Consider the following 15,911-nt stretch of genomic DNA (forward strand, 5'->3'; position numbering starts at 1 on the left):
CCGCACAATCGTTGATATGCCACTTTTCGCGAGATTCAAACCTATCAAAAACGCAGGTAAACTCAAGGATAGATGATATATTATGGAGCATAAATACGTTTTCCTTGATATGTCTGCGAAAGGTACGACGCATGTATGTAACCTAGCTAAGCTCGATCCTTCGTGGACATTGTAAATTGTTTGCCTTCTAGTGCCTGGGGCTCATAAATCACCAAACCCCTTTTAACTCACAGGATCACCAGGAGAAATTCAATACTCTGCTCCCCGTGCCTCTCAAGTACCTCTCGGAAGTCACAATACTTGAGCCCCACTGTAAGTCTGTATACGGAGGGAGCATTGCTCTCAAACGCTATTATAAGCTCTGACGATAGCATACATTTAAGAAGCAAAGTATCATCAATACTGACTTCTGGCTAGCACCGACATCTAGTTTTGCTATTTTGACCAGAATATACAGAATAGTACATATAGAAATATCATTTGGGACGCACATGACGGACACGTCTTGTGCAAATATACAGGTCAAACTAGTAACCACAAAGATGGCACGATTGATCACTTTCAAAGACGAATCATGATAGAAGTGATATGCACTGCGCAATGGAAGCTATGTCCACCGTTAATGTTTACGCTCAATTTCCTTACCCCAGGTCAACAGTGGTTTGTTCTTCAACCTTGCTTTCGTGTTATGGCCCTTGATATGCTGCCGTAATCGACATGATCGAATGTAAACAGGTGGATGTTATGGATTGGTAGTAAAAGGCAAATCATCTCTACGAGGTTGGTATGACTCCGCGCAACTGTTTACAATTGGCGACTCTTCAGCATTGGTGCATGGCTGCTATAGCTACGGACACTACTTCATCATATTCTTCTTTTGAAAAGACTTAATCCGAATACGACGGGAATAGGAGCGTGGTTTGAACGCGGTAACCTTCATGATGGCAAAGGCATCATCATCTGGATATCAGCACCCACCCATCGTAGCCAAAATGCATGCGAGGAATAGCAAGCCGCCTTCGACATCGGGGACCAATATGGAAACGTAGCCTCGATCTCGACGAAAATGATTCAAGCAGTCACTTCTACCGTACTTTGTACTGCAACCTGGCTTCTCTAAGCAAACTGTGTATAAAGGATAGCATAATGATTGGCTCGTCCCATGAATACCACATGCTGATCAGTATGGATTCGAGGGATTTCCCGGAAGTAGCACAGTATCCGATGTAGAAAGCCGAGGGCCCACGTGATGTATTGACAACAACGCCTTCGGACTGTGTTTTACTGGTGCATCACTTATTTGATGTATGTACATCTTCTGGACATCCGTGGTGTGCACCAAGCAGTCTTACACTGCGACTCGCGGACATAAGCTACTTGTCACCCTGGTTCTGAAACCCAACGCACCTCGCTGATATTCTGAACTTCCCAGGAAAGACATCCTAAAACGCTATCTCTTAATGGTAGGGCGCGATACCAAATCATGTAGGAAGAATAATAGATGAGCTCACCATTCACGCGCGGCCTTATTTAACATGTCAGTCCCAGATGCTTTTCTATGGACGATGACTCCAAGGTCTTAAGCACCTATGGTCTGCATAATCGTATTTAGCCAGGAGCCCGATATTAAGAGGTGGGAGGAGATGTGTCCTCAGGCCCCCTACACTTAGCCTGAAAATGCGATCTACGTTCACCAATCATAATCTCATCGTGAGTTTCCTACAGTGTCACAGGTACCTGGAGGTAAGGTGGACTTTCTGCTTATACGGTCACTAGTGCGAAAGCCAATCCTTGAGTCTCGAGGGGTCTGCCCTCTTTATAGAAGAATGCCGGACCGATCGGAAGAATTAAGGGTTCTATGTTAGGTCCCAACGCTATTGTTGTGATGATCCGGCTATTATTGGATGATATGCAATATGCAGTAGTACTACGGATGCTGACGTACCCAAGGTACTAGCGACCACCTGCATCAAGCTGCCTGCCACCTTACATGCATATTGAGCGAGGCCTGTAAGTCAACGTGGCTGTTACACTTGGCTTGAGGATATCTTGGAGTTGGTCAGATCGCCATTCATTTGTTTCACGATGACCCGACATATACAGGCGTCGCTATCCAAGTCAGAAAGTCAATTTAGTATTTTTTGACAGCTGACAAGCAGCCCTCGCCAACGGGGTCTATCTTTGGCCGGTCAAAGTACGCCCATCACGTCCACGCACGGAGCTTGGAGTAAACGTCTTATCACCCCGGTGGCTTGGTTCCCGCTTTGTCTTTCTTTGAGGACACGCTCCTATGACCGCCCGGACCGGGTTAGACTTTGGCAATCACCCATGGGTCAACCAGCGCACAGTGCCTGATGATGATCTAGATTTGGCAAGCAAGAGAAGGAGCAAGCTGAATGGTGCTGATTTCTCGCCTTATTCAGCTCGGAATTTGTTGTTCGAAAGACCGGCAGCGTCGTTGGTCCAAACTTAGAATCGAGGGGGGTCTTTCCTTGCCTGGTCAGGGTAGGCCGAGAGAGGTGTACTTATACGCCGATCTTATGCAGCACTGGGAACTAAAAATACAGTATGGATTCCTGATGTCTAAGACACACACATTCTTCATCTGCTGGCGTGCGGAGCGGAATAATAATCCGTTTTGAGGACGACTCGGCGGGGCATGCGCCTGACCAAGTTGGGTAAATTTGAGCATTGCTGGTTGTGATAATTCCCGCGGCAGCAGAATAACGACTAGACTAAACAATCATAAGCGAGACTAGACTCGACAATATAGTCAAGAAACAGTTCACCCGTTGTCAGGAAGAGAGTTTTGATTGTCCGCCAAAAGTGGGCCGACTCCTTAATGTTTCAATTGGAGGCCCGGCACACGTGCCGGGACTCTCGCATTAAATTCGGTCCATTCGCCGATAGAAACTGAGAGCCCTTGACCCGACACGACCCAGAGAACGGATGAAAGAGAAAATGGACAAACGCGGGACTCGGGGGTGAGAGACTCAGAGAAACAATGAAACGACATACATTGAGGGTTCTCTCTGGTGGCTTTAGTAAGTCTTCTGGACACAAAGGAAAGCCAGATGAGACTGGGGAGGTCCCATTGGATTAAATCAAACTGGAATTGTACTATTGAGCACCCAGTCTGGATCGCCCTTTTGGGACTATATAGATTAACATATTAATTGTGGCTGAAGGAGATTGGATCATTTGATGAGGTGGTTACATCGTCACGACTAGATTGTTGTTAAATTAAAATTCCCATTGAGATAGCACAGGACCCCCTTCCAATGTGTCGGACGCCTGTTAGAGTATGGATTTCATTCCTGGTGTGGACATCCGACGGCTGCCCCAGGCATTCAGTTCGGTGGGCTCCAATGATGTGGTATGTGGTAATAGTAATTCCAGCAATAATACTTAAGACGTTGACTGGTTAAAAAAAAAGGAGGAAAAAAAAAAATTATTATGGCGGTACGTAGCAGCAACCGGAGGAATGAAATGTAATTCTTAAGCCCTAATCAAGCCAATATCTTTCTATTGATATACTGTCATTCCCGAATAATTGTGCTGATATCAAACCAGGATTGTAGCTGGTGTTATCCATATTAAGGTTGGAGGATGAGGCATGCACTTAAATTACCACCGGAACAGTTCAAGTTTCTATAAATTCTTTCTCGTAGACAGAGTGATGCCTGTCTCTTGTTTCCTGTTCCCTGATAGGTGGTTGGTCTGATATTTGTCTTATATGTAATTTTTTGCTTCAATTCTGAAAAGAACTATATTTTTAGTGGCTTCTATCATTATTCTGAAGCGTGGTCGGGATTAACCCCGTGGATTTGGCGGTGCCCACCCAGGTCACTAAAGCTGCACCAGTGAAAGTGACTAAGGATGACCGCTGAATGCTGATTGACTGCCCCCTGGCTCAGGCTCACCATCTCAGTAGGAGGAAAAAGTGACTTGACAGTGAAAGTGATTGATCCCCCTCCGCGTGCTGCCCTCCCGCCGAACTTTCGACTCCCAGTTCCAAGTTCGTTCCCCCCAAACCTTTCCATTCCTCCCCCGTATATCATTTCCTTTCGGTCTCAATCTTAGGCTGGTCCTTACATGGGAAAATAAGGAGAAAGAAAAAAAAAAGGAAGTTTGGATTCTTTTCTTTTTTTTTTTCTTTTGTTTCCCCCCTCTGATTCTTTTTCATTTCTGAAAACCTGTCTTCCCCCGGTCTTATTACCCCCCGGAAGTTGTGTGGTTTTTGAAGTGAGCCCTTCCCGGTTAGAGTGTATCGCTCTCTCCCCTTAAAACACTGTTCGATCTATTGGTTTGGCGATCGACAACGTAAAGTATCCCATCAGCACCCTGACATTCCGTCGCCACTGAGACGGACATTCTATTCACCCTCGCTGTGGACTCCTTCAAATTTCACTCTTCGTTTACTTGCCATTACTTTTCTTCCTTTTTGTTAGACGTCTCTCGACCAGTGAAAAAAAAGACAAGGGCTTTACTCGGGCCGCAGCAGCACAGGTCAATTCTGCTACGCCATCGCCGGCCGGTATCTGCAGTGACTCCCCTGCGTGCACCACTCTCTCGCAGAGTTTCGCTTTTCTCAGTCTGTTATTCGTCCGAAGGTATCATCCGCTGGCTGAAATAATCGCGAATTTGTACGTTCGGTACCGAAAGGCCAATTCCGCACGGAGAAAAAGCTGGACACCGGAGTAGACTTCCTAGGTGAACTTGCACACCAACGGCGTTTGTTCGGTTTCAGGCCACGGCGGAATTATTCTTTCTTAACCCCTCGTGGAGGCCAACGTTGTCAGTCAACGTTGGAATCGCTATATGATCTCAGACGTCCATGGGAATGCTAAATTGGCTTCCGGTCCAGGTGGGAAGTCACCGATAGCGTCGGAAAAGGCCTCGACTATGCCGTGGAACTTGTCCACCGACACGTCGTCAGAGGCACCGACTAGGCCCCCATTGAACTCCCAGCAGTCGAATTCCCTCCCTTCAACGCCGTATCAACATGCGCGGAACCTCTCCTTCCACTCCCGATCCCCCTCCCCTCCGCACGGAAGCACTTCCCCTCGGTCGACCCATTCCGAGTCCACGCACCTACCGCCATCCTTACGAAAACCGTTCTCCGGATGTAAATATGAAACCGCCATGGCCTTCTTCCGGAGAAGGATACCGTATAGCCTGGGTGCCGATCTGTTGCCGGAGGAGAGGGAAGGTCTCAAGGAACGGTTGGAGCCGGAGGAGGAGAAGAAACTCACCGACGATATGTTGGAGGTATATGATCGATTACTGCCGTCTGCGGAGAGTGATGATCGACGACGCCAACTTGTTCGCAAGTTGGAAAGGCTATTCAACGAACAATGGCCTGGTCGGGATATCAAGGTCCATGTTTTTGGGTCGTCAGGGAATAAACTCTGTTCAAGCGACTCGGATGGTATGTAAAGGTTGCGTCATTGCAGTCCGTGGGCTAATTTGGCGCAGTGGATATCTGTATAACAACGACATATAAGGAGCTCGAGCATGTCTGTTTGCTAGCGGAGGTTCTTGCACGACGTAAGGGGATTTCCTTGATTCCTCCAGGTCGCGATCCCCAGCTAACGTTTTTGACAGATGGCATGGAACGGGTCGTTTGTGTTTCTCATGCAAAAGTTCCCATCGTGAAGATCTGGGACCCGGAGTTACAGTTAGCCTGCGACATGAACGTGAACAACACATTGGCGTTGGACAATACGCGTATGGTTAGGACCTACGTCGAGATTGACGAGCGTGTGAGGCCGTTGGCTATGATCATCAAACATTGGACGAAACGGAGGATACTCTGCGATGCCGGTATGTTTCAACCGTGGGGGAGTCAAACAGCATCTTATTTCTTCTAATGTCCTCGGTGTTGACGATTTGTCTCAGGATTGGGTGGCACGTTAAGCTCCTATACATGGATATGCTTGATCATTAATTTCCTCCAAACGCGGGACCCTCCAATTCTCCCCAGTCTTCAGGCTCGGCCCCATGAGAAGAAGATTTCGCCGGAAGGATTGGTTTGCTCATTTGACGATGACCTTGGCAGTCTGGCTGGGTATGGACGGAAAAACAAGCAAAGCTTAGGCGACCTGCTTTTCCAGTTCTTCAAGTATTATGGCCATAAGCTCAACTACGAAAAGTACGTTGTATCCGTTCGAGAGGGTAAGCTGATTTCGAAGGAAGCCAAGGGGTGGCACTTACTCCAGAATAATCGCCTCTGCGTGGAAGAGCCTTTCAATACGTCGAGAAATTTGGGAAATACTGCGGATGATACATCCTTCAGAGGCGTCCATCTCGAACTACGAAGAGCATTCAAGGCTTTGTCGCAAGGAGAACTTGAGCTCTGTTGTGAGCAATACGAGTATCCACCCGAGGAAGAGCGGTCGTGGGAGCGGCCGCCTCCTCAACCACGGCCTGTTCTCACCGCACCTCCGTCTTCCCGGGGCGGTCGTGGCGGTGGCCGTGGTGGGCGACATTCGAACCAATACCCTCGTGGTGGACATAATGGCAGCCGTCGGTCTTCAAATACGCCGCATAAGTCCAATAGCTTCCGCCAAGCCAGCAACGGTATGAGTGCATCGGAACTATCTCTGCAAGCGCAGCAAGCTCAATATCTTCTTCATGATCATCTCTACCAGCAGATTCAGATCCTCCAAGCCCAGGAACAGGAACTCCGATTACAGCTTCAAAATCAAGCACTTCTCACCGGGAGACCACCACCTGTGCTTATCCGCCAGCCATTCATGCAGTTTCCGATGCCTCAGCAACAGGAGTCAACCGGCGACGACAACTCTCGCTCAAGGTCCGGAACAGCAAACCACGGAACGCAGCTCCGCCAGCATGTCTACTATGGCACCCCGTACCTTCCGGTTGCGATGACGGGCGTGCAAGGCAATAGTACAACTAACCCACCATCGCCATCTGCGCCAACTGCTATGCCAGAGCTTCGGCGCAATCCACGTCGATCGTCAGTTGCGAACGGCTCCCCAGGCGGATCGCTCAGAGCGCAGTCGCAGCCCGCGCGGTCGGTTCACTCCCTTCCGAGCTTTGCCCCAATATACTCCATGACGCAAGATCCCCCACAAGGTTCAAAGCAGCGCAATACGCCTGCATCACCTGATGGTGCGCAGAGCGAAGAAGACAGCAACTTCATGCCTAGTAGTATGCCCAATGTGTCTCGCTCTCCATACTTGGATGAAAGTCGGCCCGCCGAGTATATGGCCTACTACCTTGCCACCTCACCACAATTGCAGACATATCATCAGAACGCCATGTTGTCTCCACTGCAAACACCGGTAGGCTTAGCATTACCGAACGGCACTATCATGCCCTTCGTTACCAACTCTCACGAATATCTGTCTACACTCGGCCCCCATGAAGCATTTGGTTCTTCTCCGGACAACGGCTCTACGCAGGCTTTTAAGGTTGGGTCAACGCAGCAGCGGGCAACGGCACGGCCCATGGCATCGGGCGGTCCCCTAATTGTCGATGGGTCGGTTCCTCTGACTGAACCGCGCATTGCCCCTATCTCTGCCGAGAACTATGATCCCTGTGGTGCCATGAGCCATTGTACATCGACTTCGGATGATCACAATACTGATACCCCCGCCAGTGCCTCCGACGCATTCTCTCAAGATTACCAAGATACGAGCTCGGTGGAAACCGACCAAACTCCGTACTTCGGCCGACAGGGAATCGATACTCGGAAACCAACCGACGCTTTGACCAACGGACACGGTGGGAAGCCCAGTCTGCTGTCAAGCCGTCTACAAAGCCTACATCTCTCGAACAGCGAGAAAATGACAGAGCCGTTGGCGAAGCCTGGTCCAGAAAAGCACAAGGCGGCTTTTTCTCACCAGGAAACCTCGGACAAGGACTCTTCTCGTCTCAGGCATACGGCCGCGGAGAAGGGGGTGTCTGGACCGGAGCTACACGGGCCGTCGAATGGTAAACGCAGACCAAATGGCGTTGATGTTTCAGAGAAGCTCAATGGAAACTCTCATAAGTCGAAACCTAAAAACCGCTCCGATACTTCCCACCACGCTAGTGGGTCAGGCGACAAAGAACGGAATGGTGGCCATCCTACACGACGCACGAATGGCACTGGCTCGACTACGCACGACTCTCATGGCAACCACGCAAGTAGTGGCTGGCAGACAACCAAAAAGAAGCAGAAGAAGAATGCCAGGTCGAATGCAGAAAACCGCCACGGGTTCCATGGCGGTGCCGAGCCCCTCCCTGCGGATGAATCTCTGAGAAAAGGCGGATGAAGGCCCTGAGGAGATCGGCTACACTCTTCATTGGATTTGCGCCGAGCAGCATGAATTACGAATGTTTAGAATGTGTCACATGCCATTGCAATGAGCGAACCCAAGATTACTTGTTGGAGTTCACAGCATCTCGACCTGCTGGATCAATCTTTCACGAGGCGATTATATCAGCAGTTCGTGCTATTGCATAGCACTTGTACAGTTTGTCGCAGCAAACTATCGAGACGTTCGGCTTCCCGTCGAACGTTACCCCAAAATTATCGTCAAAAGGAGTTCAAGTCACTTGAACTAGATCCTATGACGCTGTATAAAATGAGGCAATACCTCTTTGAAAATGACATAATTTCGGTTGAATTGTTTCTTTTTTGCTTTTGAATGGCAGGTATATGACTTTTTCTTATTCTTTGTGTCTATGTCTATGTTTTGCCCCTTTTCTTTTCATGTTCAACATTGGCGTTTCGCAAGGTCAAATAACGGAACTTGGCAGTCGAAGGGTCTGGCTGGGTTACAATTGGTTCGCGGGTTATTTGCGTGAGTTGCATAATTGCATATGATATCTGTTCGCTGATTTTATATCCTTGTTCGATACATGGCTCTTGACCTTGGCTGTGCCCTTTGGAGCTTGACTCGTCTCCTTGGGGAGCCATCGAGCTTCGAGTTGATTCTGGGTTATGTCTGGCCGCGCTTCACTCAGGTTATTTTCTTTTCAGACCTTTGTTGGCACACACTTATGCTGCGACGAACTCCCTGATAGGGAACAGGTCGCCACCGAGGCGTTTACCGCCAGCAGGATATACGCGGATTGTTCAACTCGAACTCAGGAATGCGGTAGACAAAAAGGGGAGAACAGCAAGAGCGAGCAAAAACTAAACGAGTTTACTATACATACAAACATCCACCTTTGATTTCGATGTTACGGATTGATTGATTGATTGACCGGTTTCGTTCCTACCCATTGCTGGCTGTGTTTATTTTCTTTTGCTTGTTTCATTTGTTTGTTCCAGATTATATCCAAACGGCATGATCATCATCATTATCATTGTCAATATACCATCATAGCAGGGAGCCAGGCGAGTGGGTCATTGTTTCTGTGTTATATTTTGCGTTTTCTCCTTTTATGAGAGATAATTTGTCCCTGTTTTTGTTACATATCATGTCGATCGAGTCCAGTCTGGATTGGGCGCCGGTTCAAAGTAGAGGTTGGAATTTACATAAAGAGAAAAATGATAAAAATGAGAAAATGCCCGTGAACTACGGTACACCATTATCAAGGGAAAAAAAAGTCTAGACTTGATGTAATTAACTAGATTCATCCACCGCGCAAACTATTAATGCCAGATCAGATTAATAGTGATATTGCTTTTGCTTCTACTATTGAGACTTTTATAGGCGACTATTCCAATAACCCTCTCGAACCAAAAGTTTGATGCTTGTTGAATATGTCCCAAAGGAGATAGATAACAAACCTGTGACAAGTCATAAGAATATAAACATGGAGAACACTTGATACCTGCATTTTAGGCATGCAAGGTCTGCAAACTTTACTATTTTCTCTCTCTGGAATGTTTCTGACTCGTTCATAAGCTATATTCGGTATATTTTATTATTCCTTGTTTGAGCATAAGAGCACAAGTAGCATATACATACATGCATGCTTTATATGACTAGAAATCAATTATTTCCAATAGAAGAGATACTTACCCAGGAAGGCACATAACCAATCCCTGGCAGTCAACAACAAATCTTGGCCCCAAAGTCCAACCAACCACCGAATCATACTTGACCTACAACACACACGGACACAGATGTACATACCCCGCAATACGAATGAATATGCGACATTCCAGAACATCGATCGGAGGTCCAGACCTATTATGTCAGCTTCGTACATAGTTAATGATGTAGATCTTGGAAATGTCTTCAACATCGGGAAATGGCGGAATCCGTCTATAAGTGAGCGAAGTTCTACGCTGTAAGAGAAGTCAGATGGGTATTCCTGTTCCTGTCCTTGGGGTGGGTTCGAGGGGATCGAGACTCTTCTGTGAGTTTGTTTCCTGGACTTGTGGTTGAGACGATCACATGCGTGCCGCTGGAAGGAGGATCCTGGTAAGTATCTAGGGGTAGAGTTCATGTTGCTAGGTTTAGACCCTGATGTAACCGTTGATATTGTCTGGGTTGTGATTATCGTTGTCATGTGTTGGGCTTCCTTGTTGGGGTTCTATTTATAGTGACTGGTGGTCGGATTTCATGTGATCAGTATATATTAATTGCGTATTCGGTTTATATATGTACATGCTCTTGTATATCTCCGATCTATCATCGCTGGGGGAAGATAACGAACTCAATAAAAGCAGATAAATCATAAGCGGCCTGGTCAAGAAGGGAAGTGGAAGTATTATTACAGCATCAAAAAGCAAGCGTAGTAAAACTCGTATCATACACCAAGCCGTGATAATTTGGACGAGAAGAGATCGTTTCGCTCCGAAAACAAAAGAGAAGGGGGAAAAAGGCATACAAAGGTCTAATTATACTAACAGAATGCTTCAATGAGCATGTAGGGGAATATAACAACACAGGCCGTCCAGAATACCATCACGCATCTGATTAGTGTCCAGGGAAGTTGGTACAGAGGAGCCTCACGAAGAAGCACCCAGAGGGAGAGGAATGCGACAGTGAAGAAATGGTAGAATAGTACAAAGGGCTTTTTGATAAGGCCGCCCAAGAGACCCATTGGCTCGGAGTACATGCCCATATCGAAGTAGTGGAAACAACCTCGCTGGAGGACGCGAAGGTTTTCATCTAAGCAGGATGTTAGTAGCTGACTGGGTAAAGGTGCGGTATACGAGTAGGGCAACAAACCATTGGCAGAGAACAGGGCGTACAACGCCATGGCCAGGATGTTAATGACAGAGGATCCGTTCTTCCGCTTCCAGTGGAAGGACTTTAGCTGCTTCAACACCCTGTCGGTGTCTGCAAAATCGGGAACCTTTTCGGGACTCAGCAGATCCCGGAACACAAGGACATCGTTGAAAGCCACAGTCATGCCGCCACCAGTCAACGGATGCCGCATGTTCAGCGCATCGCCCAGTATCACCAGCCCCGGGGTCTTATTCTGTGCGGCGGGAAGGAATGAGTTCGGCATAGACCTCAACGGGCCCTTCTCTAGTGCGGCGCGGAAGGCTGGTTGGACAGACTCGGGAAGAGATGGTAGGGTCACGTTCCACAGGTGATTCTTGACACCACCATTCTTGACCGACGCGGATGGAAGGTTCTCTGGGATGTCGACCAAGATACGGGTCTCGTGGGTGCCAATCTGGTATAGGAGGATGGGGGGATTTGCACTTAAGAGGACGTGTCCGTGGTTAGGTGCAGGGAGTTTCGTGTCAATTAGTTCGAGAGCCCAGAATCGGGACTTTACCGTCGGAGTATTAGAGTGGTATTGTTTCCGGAACTTGGAAGCGTAGCCGTCCGCGACGACGGTGAGGTGTCCAAAATAACAATCCTTTTTCTCCTTGGTTTTGCACTCCACACCAAGGACCTGCTTGGTATGCGAGCAAGTGATCAGGTCCGTCGCCTTGGTCTCCACGACGGTAACATTGGGGCAGGCCAGAGCTGCTTCCCGTAGCTTCATGATAAACCTTCCGTGGTGAAAGGAGCGGCCGCGCGGAGGCGGCGACGACGGGGTCTCCTTGGGGTAAGGCATAGTCACGGCTCGGTCAAAGTAAGACACATAGAAACCGTAAGAGGGGATTGAATCGATCCCCTCCAGACACTCTGCCAGGCCTAACCGCTCCAGGGCCTGGACACCGCCGGGCTGCAAGAGCTCGCCGACTATGCGATCTGGCTCCTTCATAGAGGCTTCCAACAGTAGGACGCTCCGGCCCTGTTTTCCCAATGTAACTGCAAGCGCACATCCTAGCACTCCTGCGCCCACGATCACAACATCGGCGTCGTGGTGGACTCGTCTGCGTTCTTCGGCCGCATCGGCGGGCTGGGTCGCATTAACATGGCCGTTAGGGACGGCGGTGGCCATTGTGCGGGGGAGAGGTCGAGGGAGGTCAGCGAATTGGGCAGAATCGACGGGGACCGCAGAGCATATTCCTTCCCCGGAGTTGGAAAGAAGGTTTGAGGGACAATTGGCCGGGAGAGACAGAGAGGGAATGCGAGTGGAGGAAGTGTAAATAAGTAAGGGGGGGGGAGGAAAAGACGTTGAAAAGGTTAAGGCAACGAAGGGCCCGTGATATCGGCGCAGTGGCGTGACATGTGAAAGATTTTCCGCCCTTCAATTCCGCTGCCCCTAAAGTACGAGGCACCGTACGATCTTCGTGAAGATAGCGCTCATCCTGGTTCTTATTACTACATGATAATATTCATTTCACCTCCTTGATTGGCTCCTGACATGTGATACGCAGGGCTAGAAGTCGGCCTGGGAAATAGTTCCATATCGCTAGTGTACATCTCGGTGAAGCATCTCTATATATACAATTCTACTATACAAAATAGAAGAAAATAGAAGGAAAAACACCAACGAAAGAAAATCAGGAATAGATCCAAAATCAAAAGGGGAATATATGCTACATCACAACAAATTCTCGACTCATATTTGCCCTAAGGCCACTCGCTCATTCCATTGAACCGCGATGGACTTCGGGTTGATCTCAATTCGACCCAGAAGTATCTCCAATTCGTATTCTTCGTCCCACCTCTCGATCGTCTCCGGGATGTCAGATACCTTATACATCCGCCTCTCATCAAGAGGCCGTTTCAGCATCCGCCGGAAAGACCGCTTCGCGTTAGGGTTGCCTTTGAGCTCCCATAATGCAGGATCACCGCCACTCTTCTTCTCGAGCATGTCGGCAATGTGTCCGAGATACTCCAGTTGCTCGGCCCGTTTGGACGCTTCCCTCGTGGAGAGGCCGTCAGGCTTGAACTTGCGATTTAATACTCCCATGACGCGACTGACTTCAACAACAAGATCATGATTCAGTGCACTGCCCCGAGCAAGGCCAGTAAGGATGCACCACCGAATCCCGGGAATGTTATCCATAGCTGCGAACGCACGCAAAAACATCTTCATGCAGACCCCATCGAAGGGTAACGTGCGGGTATAGCGGGACATGTAAATGGCCGCTAAGAGATCTATGGCTATCTCCGGCTTGTTATGCACAATTAACCGTCTACTGGTGGCCACCGTGATATGGTGCTTGACATTCATTCGCTTGTTCGACCAGCAGAGCTGGTAAAATCGAAGGACCGCCATTTTGATCAGGTCCCCTTCCGACGCAGAGTCCACTACCATGATCTGGCGGAAGAACTGAGGGAAGAATCGAATGAGATGTCGGATGCCCCGCCACTCAGTTTCGACAAGCACACGAGCTTCGCCAAGACCATGCTCAAGGAGAGTCGCAATGGCAGCCAACTCGACGTGAAGCTGTTTGAACTGGAATCGTGCATTCTTTGCATTTTGGAAGCACTTTAGAGCTTCTGTCATCTTCCCAACGTGCATGTAATGCGTCATCTGTTTATGAAGCTTCTGGTACTGATCGACGGGCTTTGACGGTGTCACATCCTGCAGTGCTCTTTGATACCACGGCAGCGAACTCTGTGTGAAAGGCATCGTATTGACCTCAGGAATAGGGAATGAGCGCTGATCGTAACCGAGAATCTGCTGCGAGGTAGCAGCTTGTCCATATTTTACCCGAGCAGCCTGCAGCATTTGCCAGAAGCCCACGGGCGCTCCCTCAAGTGCTAAACGACGAAAGCGTAACATCTCTAGGAACTCTTGCTCATTGATGTGGACTTTCCAACCACGTTCGCGTGCCATTCTTGTGAACTCAGTTATCATGTGCTTGTCACCCTTTTCCACAAATGCTTCCAGAATATGCTTGTACAGTATCCGATCGGGGACGATATTGAGCTTATCAATGTAGCGGTGGATGAAGTCTTGGATTTCGCGCCCTGAATGAGACACCCAGTATTCAAGGAATATGCGATCAAAAATAGGGGTAAAATCACGTCTTCGAGACGTCAAATTAAGCTCGTGCATCTCCTGAAGGTCTGCTTCCACACCCTCCCAGTCACACGCAAGAGCCTTGCCATATACGAGAAGGCCTTTTGTGCGGCAGCGAAGGGGAAGTTCGTATGTAGTTGTCATGTCTTCCACCAAAGCTTCAGCGTCTGCTAACCGGCCAAATTCAACGTATGCCTTAACCACTGGGTTGAAAAGTTTGTCGCTGGGATCCTTTCCCAAACGGGGAAGCGTCGTTAAGATCTTCTTCAATTGTCCGTTCAAAAGCTCAATGCTCCTTGTCTTTTTCCACAGGCCTGACAAATATGCACCACATAAGCCGCAATCCCGATCAAATTGCAGATGCCTGAAAAGGAACCACTTCGCTGTTGTGAGCCTATGAGATTCAAGCAAGCATCGTAGCACCACATCTACCATATCCGGCGAGAGCTGAAATTTGTGCATGTACCGAGTATAGATAGTTGCGACTGATTCTATACATCCCTTCCGTGCTAATGCAAACATGAGAACCTTCCAAAGCCTGGGTGAGACCTTGTCCACCTCTTCCAATCGCTCGAAGATGTTTCTTGCGATGAATACATTTTCCTGTTTACAGTTGACAAAAAATGCCTGAACCGCGAGCTCTCTCCTATCGGATGATAAACCATTCAGTGAAGCAGGGTGTGCGTCCAAGAATAATTGTGCCGCATCAATAGGCCGCCCTCGATCGAGAAGATCTTGCATTTGCTTCGGGATAGAGTTTTGTCCTCCTTGGATTGTAGCCATGCCATCCATCGACTCAGATGCATTTGCAATGGTGTCGATCTTGCCAATGACAGAGCTGGACCTATTGAGGTTCTCCGTAGGTCGCGTGTATTCAGGTGGAAGAAAGTCGCAACTCCCGGGTTTCACTGTATACTGTTTTGTGTTCATTAACCCAGCGAAATTTAATTGAGCAGCATCCAAAAAAGCGTCAACCTGGGCTGGGTTCTCGAAGGATCCAACTCCTGTGTTCGAGCCGAGCTCATCATGTTGACTCCCTTCATTGCCCTCCACATGCAAGTTCTGCGCTTGTCGTGATTTCCGATCCTCCTCTTTAAATGCATGCATACTAGTGAATTCACCAGCCTCTGCGACTTCCATCATACGAGCAAGTCGTCTCGCCGCGGAAGTTGCATCGTAATTGGGTGCGGAGGTTTGAAGGGCGCGTTTGTTCTCAACGATACGTTCTGCGACGCGGACTCGGCGATGGACATCGTACGTGATAGCCGCAACGGTACAGAAGCTGCCCACAGTTGAGCCGGCAAGGGCCAGCCTGCGAAGGACACGCAGGGCATTGCGAGAAGGTACGGCCGAAGTGCCGTGGGTAGGTTTGGTGATCATGGCAATAGGACCTGTGCACCGCCGGCAGCAGGCAAATTGGGATATCACTGATAGAGCATCAGGGGAATTGAGAGATTGATGCTCAATTCTCAGTAGTGTAAGCCAAAACACCACGCTGGGGAACTATCGCAATTGACGGTCGGAGTTTTGAGATAGATGATTTTCGGCGGAAAGTTTGCAAGAAACATTGGTTTCTCCCGGCCGCCGTACTGCTTGTGGTCCCATTCGTTCCTTTC

The 15,911-nt window shown here is 48.7% G+C and overlaps 3 protein-coding genes across 3 annotated transcripts; 1 reads left to right on the forward strand and 2 right to left on the reverse strand.

Annotated features, from left to right (window-relative positions):
* The first annotated feature begins 4,507 nt into the window (after window positions 1-4,507).
* Window positions 4,508-8,621, forward strand: BDV37DRAFT_39324 (PAP/25A associated domain family). Its single transcript, XM_032090551.1, has 3 exons — window positions 4,508-5,431; window positions 5,479-5,826; window positions 5,902-8,621. The coding sequence occupies exons 1-3, from the start codon at window positions 4,822-4,824 to the stop codon at window positions 8,283-8,285; spliced, it is 3,342 nt and encodes a 1,113-aa protein (XP_031944311.1). The 5' UTR covers window positions 4,508-4,821; the 3' UTR covers window positions 8,286-8,621.
* A 1,907-nt stretch (window positions 8,622-10,528) lies between these two features.
* erg1 (squalene monooxygenase erg1) lies at window positions 10,529-12,546 on the reverse strand. The gene is made up of 2 exons (XM_032081213.1): window positions 11,145-12,546; window positions 10,529-11,084 (listed from the first exon to the last, which is right to left on the reverse strand). The coding sequence occupies exons 1-2, from the start codon at window positions 12,316-12,318 to the stop codon at window positions 10,816-10,818; spliced, it is 1,443 nt and encodes a 480-aa protein (XP_031944312.1). The 5' UTR covers window positions 12,319-12,546; the 3' UTR covers window positions 10,529-10,815.
* A 231-nt stretch (window positions 12,547-12,777) lies between these two features.
* On the reverse strand, window positions 12,778-15,910 carry BDV37DRAFT_39347 (pentatricopeptide repeat protein). Its single transcript, XM_032090554.1, has one exon. It carries the CDS (start codon window positions 15,673-15,675, stop codon window positions 12,883-12,885), a length of 2,793 nt encoding a protein of 930 aa, XP_031944313.1. The 5' UTR covers window positions 15,676-15,910; the 3' UTR covers window positions 12,778-12,882.
* Window position 15,911: the final 1 nt, after the last annotated feature.

The sequence above is a fragment of the Aspergillus pseudonomiae genome (genome assembly GCF_009193645.1).
Source record: "Aspergillus pseudonomiae strain CBS 119388 unplaced genomic scaffold BDV37scaffold_13, whole genome shotgun sequence".
Lineage (NCBI taxonomy): Eukaryota > Fungi > Ascomycota > Eurotiomycetes > Eurotiales > Aspergillaceae > Aspergillus > Aspergillus pseudonomiae.

Coding starts and splice junctions, on each gene's coding strand:
- BDV37DRAFT_39324 (XM_032090551.1), top strand. CDS start 4,822: ATGATCTCAGACGTCCATGGGAATGCTAAATTGGCTTCCGGTCCAGGT. Junction 5,432..5,478: donor CTGTTCAAGCGACTCGGATG/GTATGTAAAGGT, acceptor AATTTGGCGCAG/TGGATATCTGTATAACAACG. Junction 5,827..5,901: donor GAGGATACTCTGCGATGCCG/GTATGTTTCAAC, acceptor GATTTGTCTCAG/GATTGGGTGGCACGTTAAGC.
- erg1 (XM_032081213.1), bottom strand. CDS start 12,318: ATGGCCACCGCCGTCCCTAACGGCCATGTTAATGCGACCCAGCCCGCC. Junction 11,085..11,144: donor CGCCCTGTTCTCTGCCAATG/GTTTGTTGCCCT, acceptor CATCCTGCTTAG/ATGAAAACCTTCGCGTCCTC.
- BDV37DRAFT_39347 (XM_032090554.1), bottom strand. CDS start 15,675: ATGATCACCAAACCTACCCACGGCACTTCGGCCGTACCTTCTCGCAAT.